General features: G+C 43.5%; 1 protein-coding gene across 2 annotated transcripts in view; it reads right to left on the reverse strand.

Moving 5' to 3' along the window:
* Positions 1 to 2209: 2209 nt before the first annotated feature.
* Positions 2210 to 13211, reverse strand: part of LOC119165579 (glycine receptor subunit alpha-4) — a 212181-nt gene continuing 201179 nt past the window's right edge. For both annotated transcript variants that reach the window (XM_075873768.1, XM_075873767.1), the window contains exons 6-9: positions 12792 to 12874; positions 11777 to 11911; positions 9484 to 9866; positions 2210 to 6988 (exon numbers count right to left, since the gene is read on the reverse strand). In XM_075873768.1, the coding sequence (XP_075729883.1) occupies positions 6821 to 6988; positions 9484 to 9866; positions 11777 to 11911; positions 12792 to 12874 (769 nt within the window). In that variant the 3' untranslated portion in view covers positions 2210 to 6820. The remainder of the gene's footprint in view (positions 6989 to 9483; positions 9867 to 11776; positions 11912 to 12791; positions 12875 to 13211) is intronic.

Raw genomic sequence — 13211 nt, forward strand, 5'->3', positions numbered from 1 at the left:
TGTTAATGGACAGCCCAACGTGTAACTGTTTCACGCACACTGAACATCATCACCACGTCAAGAAACCTTCTGCACGTTCGCACCACTCTGAATCGTAACTCCCCCATTATACCAATCAAACCAGTGCTTGAAATAACGGTGTGGCAACCCATGTGAAGTACGATCATAGGACTTTCGTTTAAAACTACTAAATTAACACATTTACATTGAAATAATTCGTTCGTCTTTTGTGCTAAACACTGGTTCAACTCGCTTCGTCCTTCATAACTCCATTTAAAACAATATATGGTCTAATTACAGCAAACAGCGGGTCACTTTGCAGCTATATCATTGTGAAAAACAGTAAGACTTGTGCTAAATGTATAACGAAAATCCTCAGATTTCACGCTAGGATAAAATTTACTTTTCTTATGTGACATTCAGGCTTCTGCACAAATGTTTCCTTCAACCTGTCATTCTGTCTCCAAGCTCTCGGTTTTTAAATATTTCGATTACTATTTTGCCCACACTTCAAGTACCGCTGGAAAATTGTTATTGTAGGTATAATCATTTGCTGGAACCTGTATCTCAGTACTTTTAATGTTTTAGTCATTTTGATATTGCTGCTCGTGCCTAGCCGCAACGTCCACTAACAATTTTTTGTATATCCTCGTTATCTAAGGTGTTCCTTTACTGTAATACGGTCGCCCAGTATGTTTTCACAGCTTCGCATTCCTACACATTGCGCTTGAAGCTGATTTCCTGGCGCATGTATTGCAGATAACTTACCAAACGGAATGCAGGCTGCCGCTATCAGTCAGGTGTAGTCTTCCCTGTCGTTCGGCAGGAATGTCAGAAGTCTCTGCGAAGATTCATCACTCTTCGGTTATGAGCTCTTGTACACCTAAACACCTATAATCGGAGTAGGAAGTGACAGACATAAAGTTACCTTTGTTCTGGTTCTTGACGCAGCTTCATTTCTCGGCAGTGTGGTTCGTACAGGCACGATGGATATTTCCACTCAAGAAAAGAAATCGCTTGGTGGGAGAGACAGTATCTGACAATTAAAAGGGTTCGCGGAGACGTGACCATTTTAGTTCGTGAAAGTTTTGTGTTATGGCCGAAGTATTTTTGCTGCTGATACTGCCATCGAAACACTAAAAAACTGACCTCAAGTTAGCTAATCTAAAAAGGCCATTTTGTCTGGTCCTTCTGAAATGCTTTTTCGCAGTGAAGTTCGTGATTTGCAGCTAAAAGGGCAGTTTTAGCGATCAGCCTTCAATAAAAAGCACGAAGTGGTGAGCAGGTAGAAGAAGATGATGATGATGTGAATATATTCCGCTCTGCTGCCACATTGGTGACATCAGCGAACTCCAAAGCTTGATCTTCAAAAATGCTACTTAAGAACAGTGACCGCAAAGAAGCTTGCGAAGTTAATACTCGAAATAACTACTTAGTCAAAATAAATATTTTTCGGTCATTAAAACGCCGCGGTTTTTTTTTTCAGCGAAGAAGTGGGGAAGATTTACACCCCTTTTCTTGCTCTTGGTAAGTCTGTGAAACAATACTTTGCCTTCGTTCATGTTCGATCGTACAAAGAAATAGTGAGAGCTGAAGTTACATCTTCCTACGCTACTTCGCCCAACAAGGATGTTATCTGTTACAATTACTAACGTCATGCATCCGAAAGGTATACTAATTTAGAGCAGGTTTCAAGAAGGCCGCGTACTGCTACACCTGTCTTGAATGGCACTCGTGCATAGCGACATTATATTCTTTGCGCCATGCCTGACATTCGACACCAAATGGGCAGTACATAAAAACGTGAAAAAGTCTGAAAAGCGAAATTGCTGTGGGCTTGTATGAATTCATGATTAACATTGCTCATAATCACATATCCTAGCATCAATATCGAAAGGTGCTTATCAGTTACGTCAGAAATATAGATAACAACCGAACTTATTTATAGCATATGCGCAACATGAAAAAAGACAGAGACACACAGAGAAAAAATTACACCATCTCCAGCTAAAAGGAACCATGTGTAGATGCGACGCTGCAGAGGCTGACGCTTACACTGGCGGCGCGTTGATGCTGGTGCTCATTATGGCATTGCGCAGAAGACAAACCTGGAGAGGCGCAATGTACGTAGTGATTGACTGGTGTTTTTTACTAGAGCTTGTCAATCTCTGGTAATGGTCAATGAGAGACAGAAGACTTCGAGTGGCCACAGAGATTCACAGTCCACTTTATTGAACGCGCAAACTGGGAATTTTCATTTTTTTTAACGCACAGAAGAAAGGTCCCACCGGCACTACCTTAGAAGCCAATATACGGTGTCTTTATATATAGAGGGTAGCCAGTGAATGATTTCGCAGCGTGAACAACCGGTATTTTCAATGAGAAGACGCCGCCTGCTTCGGCGCTGCGAGGGGAGAAAGCGGAACAGCGTAGCAGAAGATAGGCAGGAGTACGCATGCGCAATGGTTGTGTCAACGTCACGGGAAGGGATGCCTAGAGGATAGAGGGGGGAGCGAGTGTGGGCTATCAGACGCCGCCTGCGCCAACGTTGTGATGTGAGAGGGCAGCGTAGGGGAGAACTGAGAAAGGTAGGAGACGCTCATGTGCAGTAAGGGGCGTCATGCCACACACCGGATTGAGCTCGACCATAAGACGCTTCAAATATAGTAAATAAACAAACATGTGCCTCTCATTTGACGAAAACCGTGCGAACATTATCAGTGAATCCAGTAGCCGTCCGTACCTTCGCCGTTGGTGCAATTGCCAAGGAAGCACGTCGTAGTCTCAGGGAAAGAGAAATCTCCGACCACGTGAAAACGTACTTCCCTGCTCACATGGGCTGTTTTGAATGAGGCGCCACCAACGTCAACGAGCTGGTCCCGCCAAAGGCACGACGTTCTACCCCAGTTCATGACATAGGACAATATAGATCAGCCCAAGAGATACAATGGCATAATGTCGCACTTCTTCATAAGAAGGAGGGTCTCCCAGCTTCTCTACAATAAACTACGCAGCGCCAAGACAACGACACTATTTCAAACGCATTGATATTGAAATCTGGCCTTCTTTTATAAAATTTGCCCAGATACACTACCACCTTGTATCATAGTTGTGGTGAGGTAGCTAACTTAGAGCATATGCTCTGGCGGTGACACTCGTTACTGGTCAGTAATCAAGCCAATCCGGCCAAGTGATGCTCCGTCATCAGAAGCCCCAACAAGGGGAACCAGCTTTAGGCCGTCCAGAAAGCCCACAATGTAGCAGTCAGGCTCAGCCTGCCCGTTCGAGTGTGGGAGGAGCCAAATGCGCGCTAGTCGCGTCTCTGTGAACTATAGGCTCTGCCAAATATTCATGCATATCCGTATTAGACATGCGGGTATGAGTCGTCGAAATGAGGCATACGCTACAAGGGATTGTTGAAGAAACCTTATACAAAATGTAGAAATGTCAAATCTGCCTAAAGTGCTTGGTTACCTTAGAATGTTATTTCTAGAAACAAAGGAGCTACTACACTTGAGAAGCTTTCAAAAGCTGGACGGTGTGTCTCTTGAGGGATGGATGGACGAAAAACTTTTATTGGGGTCCTGAGGGATTCCCCCCCCCCCCCGTTTCAAAGGGGTAGGATTGCTGGCTGCTCCCACGTAGGGATGGAGAGGCCCAGCCTCACCGCCGTATCGTGGGCTTTCTGGACAGCCTTGACTTGTTGTATGAGAACCGTACTCTTGAGCATTAGGTGACAAGAGTTTCGTTTTTTTGTAAAAAGGGGAGAAAATAAAGATACCTGTGCTTGCAAATGCTTTAGTCTTTATTGCAACTAAATGCTTCACCGGAACTATATTCCTCTTTCATGTGAAGAAAGCGGCCGCGTTCTAGAACATTCATGTAATAGGTGGCAGGGAAAGATACCGATCGAACGCACAATGTAGGCGGCTCCAACGAAAAGCCAGAACGCGTCTTAGGGCAGATATTTAACATACTCTATGGCTGTCATGGTAGCTGTATGTATATATCCACATCTTATGTGAAGGAAAATAAGGGTAAAGAGAATGCTACACCGCTTCCCGTTTGGCGCTGAGATCATTTGCATGCAGAAAACGTAATAACACTTTCAATGCTTTCTTTTTTTGTGTATGTGTGTGACGTCTCTTTTTTATCACCTTTCATTTTCTTTACCCCCTTCTCCAGCATAGGGTGGCCAGCTGGTCTAAGCGCTGGCTAACCTCCCTGTCTTCGCACTTGTATCTTATTTCCATATCTTCTTTGTACGTGATGAAGCTGTGTTAATTACAAAAAGAAAGCCTCAGATGACTTATGAAACGAGAAAAGTGGCGCTTGGTGTCGTCAGCGTTGGCGTCAGCGCGATTGAAATCCGCCATACCTGGTGACATCTTTATCACGCTATGTTAAGATAAAATCGCGAATTGCAATAACTTCGTTAAGACGCCAAATAATTCGACTGGCTATGGTGGTGTCATTACACGCCTATGTCGCTTAGTCAAAAGTGGGCCAATTCTGGATGCGCTGCGAAACCACGTAGAGTGTAAAAGGCTGCGGGTGGTAGGAAGGATTCAATGCAGCGGCCTAGCAAGAGAAAAAAGAAGGTGGCTTCTGCCTTCGTGTCTTGTTAAGCTAATGCGTAAGTGGACGTCTTACCAGTATTCTTTAGACTTGACTGATAGAATTATGTTACTGATAGTGGGGACCCCACTGAACAGGAACTGCAGAGTAAGTCTCTTATAACGTCTTAATTTAACAGAAAAACAATATTTATAGTTGTAATGCCAGGGTGAGGAAAAAGCGAGTCCTTTTTATTGAATACTTGCCCTCTTTATCGGTGAAACTCTGTTCGACTGTACATGGTAGACCTGTATTGTTGCACATAACTACCAGGCTCGAGAAGTTTGGGTTATCTGTTAGGAAGACCAGACTGCAATACGCGCATAGCTCGCTGCGGGCGTTTCCCAAGTGGGGATCAACAGGAAATGCCTGGTGGCCGCTTGGTGGGCAGGGTGGACAGCCAGTTGCTGGTTGGCGAGAAATGAGCTTTTGAGGGATCTTTCCCTTTACACGCAGTTTAAAATAGGCTGAGTGTTTCAATGCTCCCAGAGTACGTGTGTAGCTGTCGCCGTGTGCCCCCTGAAGGAGCACGTGTTCTTAGGGTACGCATCTGAATAGAGCACGTGACGCTCGGCGGGGTTCTGGTACGTGTGCGTTTCCAGTAGGCGCTGGTTTACACCCTGTGACCTTTTGAATTTGGAATGTGGGGGCGGAAGAAAATGCGGCGTTGAGAGTAAAAGTGTGTTGTGATGCTGTACGTAATGGTTGCAATCCAATCGATATCTAAATCGGCGAGATACGGGTTGGCCTGGGCTGGCACGGACGGTAAGCACGCGCGCTGCGTCGTCGAGGTTGTGGACGATGTGGTTGTGGTTGGACAGACCACTCGGCACTCGGCCGAGATTGACGGGGAACCAGATGATATATAACACTTCAATGAACATTGGTTATGTAACCAAGTATATTTAGGATAATGAAATTTGCTATTCAATCCTACAAATGAAGCAAAGGGCAACTTAAATGCAAAAAAGCAACAACAAAGAGATGTTTTTGCCGTGGTGCGTACGCTGCCTTGTTCTGCTCGCTTGCGTCCGCGCCTGCACGCCACAAACATTTTCACGGTATACATTGGCAGCGTTAACCACACTGAAATAAAGAAAAGCACACATCTCTTGTGGTGTGGAGTAGCGAGAAGGCGAAATTCAAAGCAATACATTTTACTCAGAAGAAGTGGTTAGGAGTTTATGTGACAAGAATGTTGAATTTTGGTGAAAAACCTCTTAGCATATGCTTTTGCTGGGTGATTCCTTTGTAATCACAGCACACGAATGGTTAGTAGCGCTAAGGGAAGGAAAAAGATACTTGGTGGAGTGGCGCCAAAGTTACAGTGACAATTTACACGAAAAACTTAGTACACTTGTACGTTTGTAGCTCCTATAATACGGTCTAGCAGACCACCATTTCTTTTGTTTTGTTTCTGCTTCTTGGGTTGCGCCTTTCAGGACGTCACTAAAGCTATGCGTCTATCTGTTCTTCAGTTTCAAAAAATTGATTTCATTTATTGGACCCCTGCAGCACTGGTGTGTCAAGGTGAAATACACAGACCTTATTTAGTCGCAAGAGCAAAATAATGTCGTTCTGACTTCTACATGCCACGAATGTGTTATAACCGTGTGTTACGTAAAACTATTTACCACAAGTGAGAAAAGTATTTTGCCTGACTTTTAAAATACTGGACTCTGCTGCGTACATAGGAGACCAACACTGTACACAACACCACCCCACTATTCAAGCACAAAAAAGAGAATAACAAAAATCGCGGGCAATAAACTCGGTATGGGTTGAATCACATTACAGTAGTCCACCGAGGAGTTCTGTCACGTGAACAGTTGTTCATGAGTAGCACATTGAAGACGGTTCACGTAATGCTGTGCAAGAAAAGAATAACTGAGTTCATCCTGTATTTCGGCACTTTGCAGGTATTCTTTGTCCGTGTCTACGAACCTGCCCGCAACCCGACCACAGGGTTACGGAGCTATAACTACGAGGTCTGTGAGAAATGTCGATGAATGGTAGTGTACCGCCTACGAAACGACGAAGATGCATTGCACTTTCACGCCTCCATGCTTGAAAAGTGCTGTCTTGGAAGAGAACCGCTCGTGGCGTTGCATTTGGATAATGCGCGAGATTCGTTACCGCATTGTCACTAAGCGTGAGAAAGACTTGGCTCGGCCAAAGGGCATGAGTCCTCTCAGCGCCGACCTCATGAATCGATGTACAGTGACCAGTAGACGCAGTTGAGCAGGATGAATGATGTAGGGAAAATGACGCGGCTGATCTTGTCTACGAGCATGGCCCTTTCGCGGCACTCGCTGGCGATGGCCTCTGGCGGCTTGGGAAGCTTTGTGCCGTTGGGCAGGGTGGTGTTTTCCTGCAGTTAGAGGGATAACAGATGTGTATGGCGTCACAGAGGGCAAGAGAGAAAAGCAATGGAAGGGCAGGTAGGTTAACAAAGTTGTATCCTGTTCCCTACCCTGCACGTGGGGGAGGCAAGGAGTACTGATAGAAAGCAATTCATTACATTAGGGCGATAAATTATTATTTTAATTACTTTAGTTTTTACTGATTTACCTGTATTTAGATTTTGGTCCATGTTAAGAAACTTCATTCACCAAAACAAAGACACGAACCTTCATTTTAGTGTGCCTCAGCTCCATATTGTGGTTTTGGTTTTTAAAATTTCCCAATAACTTCATTATTGTTTTTGGATAACTCCACTGTTAGCAAATGCGTCATCATAGGTACAATGTTGAAATGAAATGCGAGTTTATCACAATGAATTCGTGTCTACGGTGCTCCGAAGGTAAAGTTAGGCTCGCGGGTTTGATTTCAAATTTTGTGCAATGTCAGTGGACGTTAAAAAGCTCGAGATGGCCAAAAATTCCAGAGCCATGAAGTATGGCACCCATATAAATCATAAACCATGATATTATTAATATTATTATTATTATTATTATTATTATTACAGTTTTATGAAGACTTATGTAGGTGCGGGTACATGTATATTTTTTCTAGGAATAACAAAGAATTCTGTGTAAATAACCACCACCGCAAAACAGACAGTTGAGAATTCAATACCTAGACTGTACCTTACAAATGGATGAAGGGTACCCCAACAGGCATCATTATTAACCGATTCATTTTAACGAGATGTGGAAAATAGAAGCAATGAGTAGTGGAGTGCATCGTAGCGTTTAGATACTGATATTCGATTGATTCCGTTTTGACTCGACTTGGAGCGTCTAACGGGAGAATAAGTCGCGGTATTCTAGAGCGGTCACAGAAGAACACATCCTTGAATTTGCAATTCGGGACTTGAGTGCTTAGTAGTTGAAATAATTTTATGCTTTGAAAGGTATGGCAAGTTTTTTTTTCATAGACAGCAAGCTTGAACTCCTCGAATGTCTTTAGTGATCAGTATTCATAAAAAATCATTACCTTCTACAAGTATTCCAGTTTGATCTACCTTGGTGCTTTAGTGGCGAGCTCCTGAAATTATGTTGGCGAAATAAAAGTATGCTCTGATAAGGTTCGCGCAAGAATGGTGCACAGTAGCACCGATCATGAGCGAAAACAAGTCCCAAGCACGTGATCCAAGTAATGATATCACGCAAGAAATAACATTCGCGTTACAGCAGGAATGTATCAGCATGGACTCACAACAGCTCACTCAAGCACAAACCACTAACATATAGGACAAAAGCATTCTTCAAACAGTGGTAGTTACTGAAGCCCACGTTTCTACGATTGTTCCTATATTGTTCAATGCAACAACAGCTGCTACCTTGAAGTTGCTGCCATTTGTGGAAACTTACGTGATGACCTCTTGTCGACGAAAGTTTTAAAGACTATAGTCTTTTTTGGGGACCTTTGACGCAAAAATTTTTGTCTGTCTCTCTGTACATTTGTCTGTTTGTCCGCGTTTAACCGTATTCTAAACGGCACCTAACGATGCCTCAAACGTCTACTCCATCCACAGCGCCCACCAATATTATTCCAAATTCCGCATTATTAGTTGTGCGATTGTGAATTAAAAAACAATTATTGTGCATATCTGAGGCACCATAACAACACGTCAATATCCTGTATGCGTATCATTTACTAGAAAAGACATACATAAGTAATTAACGCTATGGTCCGTACATAAGTAAGGACCATAGCGTTCATTCCGCTGCGCTGACCATGCAACGCTTGCACGAAAAGGCAAAGCGTTTCCAACGCTTTGGTAAAACGACACGGTGGTGGCACCTACCCGTCGCCTTGTGTTTTATGCCTTATCCACTCCGAGAGGGGCGCGTACGCCACGCGCTTCGTTTTCGAATATAACTGCCAGATAGCGCTCATGTCTCACGTGTGACGTGACTTGACGCGCTCGTTCGCCTCAGCGGCACGCTCGAGGCATTTTAAGGCAGCACCTCCAGAATATCATTCACTTATTTTCTTGTGCTGAACGTCAAATAAACGTTTTGTTCACTCTCTCCCGACGCAAGACTATCGTCTTTCGACGTCATTTGCAGTGTAACATGTAGATACAGGGCCAATTTTTTGTCCCAGAGGACAATGCGCAGTAACCTGCATAACACGTAGGAAGCATACGGATGCATACGCAATGTGCGCCCTTGGCGTTTTGACCACCAACAATTCTGCTAAGCTTTGCAGGACAGGTAACAAGAAAGGCATAAAGTGATTCTTTTTCTTGCTCTTTCTCGTCTGCAAGTATGCATCATCAAAAAAAAGAAACTATGCCCGTTCCTGTGTTCTAATTTTCAGTCTTTCGACGTTACTTAAAACAGCTGAATGCATCTTCGCATAGTACTGTTCATTCAGCTTGGATTATGAAGCTTAAATTAACACGGATAAACTTACAGAAATATGTGGTGACACGACCACGGCTCTGATGCTCCTTCGGCGTCCGTCGTCGTCAGTCTGGACTTCGCCCATCAATATGTTCACCAGAGCGTACTCCATGAGAGAGGCGAACACGAACACTGTGCACGAGGACATGAAGATGTCGATGGCCTTGATGTAGGACACCGGTGGTAGTGACTTCTGCGACTGCGCGTGTTGCGTGGAGAGAGTCAGCAGACTGGTGACACACAGTGTGACTCTGGCGGGCACGGCCTCAGGCTTGATCCAGAAGGAGATCCAGGACATAATGACAATGAGGCATGTTGGTATGTACGTGTGAAACATGTAGTAGCCCAGTCGCCGCTTGAGCGTGAACACGAGCTGGATGCAGGTAAAGTTGCCTGTCACCCAAAAGAAAATACATGTTTTTACGCCACCAATTACTGTTAGAAAAAGCACGCACTGGTCAATAAATACGCACAAGTACTCAGTTAACAGACACCAACTGGTTAATGCTCTAATATGAATCACTAATGGAATCCAACGCCTTGTGGCGATATATCTGTCGAGTGGCACCACAGCGATTCTCTCCAATTTGATGCTTTACCATGATTACGTTTATATTGCCAAGTAACTCTGTGTGAATAAACACAACGTCACTGATACAACAACCCATACAAAAGTCCAATGCGTGAAACATTGGTGACAATATATAACGTAGTTGATAGATACCTGATTTTTCGTCTGCTGGATAGCATCAACACTTCTTTTTGTATTCAGATATACAAGATACGATGAAATTGAGCTTCGAAAAATATATGATTTAAGTGTAAAAATGAGCAAGTGTGGCAATGACTCAAAACTTTAGCTAACTTTTCATATACAGCTCCTTCTCCACTGACGTTGAGGAGATAGAAAATTGGCATCAAAATAGTCCCATGCAATCCACCTTTACATACGATTCTCAGGCTGAAGCACATGACTACACTTGGCATTCCGTACATACTGGCATATAAAGAAATAAAAGCCACATTTGTCTTTACTAGTATCGTTCTGACTGAGTGTTACGAAAACAACATTGGGGATCACGTATCTCCGAAGAGGTAATAAACTTCGGCAACCAAGCAGCCTGGAGCTGTGCTGCTTGCTAGCACTGTAAGCATAGTAGAAATGGCGCCGAACTGACTAGACACATTTCTGGTTATAGTGGCGGTTGGCTCGCTAGCACTCAATAAATGGTATTAATGGCGCCAAACTACATTGACTGAGAAGTTCAGTGAATTTTGTGGTTAACGCTTGTCTTGTCCACGATGTGCTCTCTTCGACTACCGCTCGCCGATCAGGTCCCAGTCTTCAAACTTCTCTGTCTCCCAATCTCACTTTCCCGTCAGTCTCATCCCCCTATCTTCTTATAAATCCTACTTATCTCCCTTCGCTTGTGAACCGCTGCTAAGGAAGGAGTCGCGCTTTGCTGCAGACCGCTGCGGCTTCAGATATTTTTCATTTTTTCTTATTTAAAATCACTTCCCCCAAATTGCCTACTTACTCACGATCGCATAAATATATATATTGTCATGAACAAGAAAGACGCCGAAGCTCGGGCACGCGGGTAGCAACAATGAGGTGGAGGCGAAGGAAAAAGCGGCTCCTAATAATTGTAATACAAATGTAAAGAAAGAAAAGTGGATGAAAAGACAACTTGCCGTAGGCAGGAACCGAACCTGTGACCTTCGAATAAGGCGTTCGATGCTGTACCACTGAGATAACAGGCGGCTATTCTCCCAGCCACACTATTGAGTATATATGTGAATTTTAACGTGGGTGTGTCAGTCAGCGCCACCAGTACCATGGCGGCGAGTGTGGCCCACTCTTTATAAGCCTGTTTGACGTCACGTAGCACGTGAACTTATTACGAGCTGGCAGCTGACCAATAGTCCCTCGTATGCAACCTAAAGGCACCAAGTCTACCAGTACGAGACCCTCGTTAATGGATAAGAGAAAGAAGTGTATACTTAAGGGTTCTATGTTTTTACACAATGTAATGAAATCTTATTAAAATTTTGTCAAAATACGGGAAAACGAGCCCTGAGGTATACACTTTGTTCCATTATATATATATATATATATATATATATATATATATATATATATATATATATATATATATATATATATATATATATATATATATAACAAGCATGCTTGTGTTCATCTATTGTTCCTTGCCCCTGTGTATTGTTTGCCGCTTCAGCACCCTGCCTTATCGCGGTGTTCTGCTAATAAAAGTTTTTACTCTGAGCAGATCGCGTACCTGTGGAGTAGACCTGCGTGCAGTCTCCCATAGTGGTGGAGACGAGGTTGTGCTGAGGTAGTTCAATGGAGTCGTCCACCACAAGAGGCACGTCCTCCTCCCACGCAAACACCAGGTCGTCCGTCGTGTACGAGACTGCAGCAGACGAAGCGAGTGAAAGCGCAAGCGCAATGAATGGAAGCTCAGTGCCTATATCACCCTTTATTCACAGAAGTGAATGTTTTATACCCGTATAACGCACAGTAGAACGCTCGTGTTTAATTAAGAGCGTTTTCTTCCCACTTCCTGGACCTAACTCGTGAGATTGCACTTCTTGGTGAACAGTCAACACCCAGATGATTTGGTAATGGTTGATGATTTTGACGGCGAAGCGCAAAAGCAAGAAATAAAGGCGTGAAAAATGAAAGTTACCCTCAAACAATGGTAACTGATATCGGCATTCAAACAATGGTGCTCGTTTGACTTGGTATAGTATCCGGGTTTACGCTGTCTTGAATACAGGCAAAGTTGTCTGTGTTCCAGCTGGAACAATATTCTTTTGGTTTTTTTAAACTGTCATGACAAGGGCCTGTGTATATATTATGCATACTTTGAGCCTTGTCGAACGTGAGTTTCCACACTTCACTGCGATCTTTGGCATTGAAAGAGAATTTGAATTAGCACGGTGTATGTTCACTTCTAGGGTAGTTAATCTTGTTCTGGCAGCTCCATGTCCCGATCATGGATGCTGTAGATTAAAGCATCACCACCAGAATAATTTCCATACAACAACAGTTACCCTGCAAGCATCAAAGCTGCCAATCAACACTTGCCTATAATTCAAATCAATGGCGAAGGCAGCACACATAGCCATGCACCTTTCAAGTGCAAGCACACAATGAACTTCAATACAATATCGAAATAAAAAGCGCCGCTGATTGCTGAACGACTCCGTAACGCTAGCCTAATTGTTCCTAATAAAAAAGACTTCAATTATTTACCGGATTTATTGTTGAAAAGACATGGTGCTACTCACTGCTTTCCATCTTGAGTGTGCAGACTTGTGTATCGTGGGGATAGGTCTCAAACTTCATGGCGCATGATAACAGCAGAGTCAGCCTGAATAGGAATGTGGAGAAGTTATTCGCCAGTGATGTTTACATAAAACTTCCAAAATTTTATCCTTGGTTTGTTTGTTAGCTAGTTTTCAGGTGTTCGTTGGTTTTTTTTTGCAGGATTAAGTCTTTTAGGCACACGCCCCAGGGACTCAGCGAATTAGAAGGCTGGATGCCATATACTTTACTAAGGAATGCTTCATATTACGCAATATTCCAAGGCTTTCAAAATAGAAATTCGTTCAAAATTGCAAGTAATTTGTTCCACAGTTGTGTGACACAAATAAAAGAGCCATGAAAGGTAGAGTGGAGTGGTTGCATGAAACACCTATTGGTCGGCA

This window comes from Rhipicephalus microplus, chromosome 9 (genome assembly GCF_043290135.1).
Source record: "Rhipicephalus microplus isolate Deutch F79 chromosome 9, USDA_Rmic, whole genome shotgun sequence".
NCBI classification, from domain to species: domain Eukaryota; kingdom Metazoa; phylum Arthropoda; class Arachnida; order Ixodida; family Ixodidae; genus Rhipicephalus; species Rhipicephalus microplus.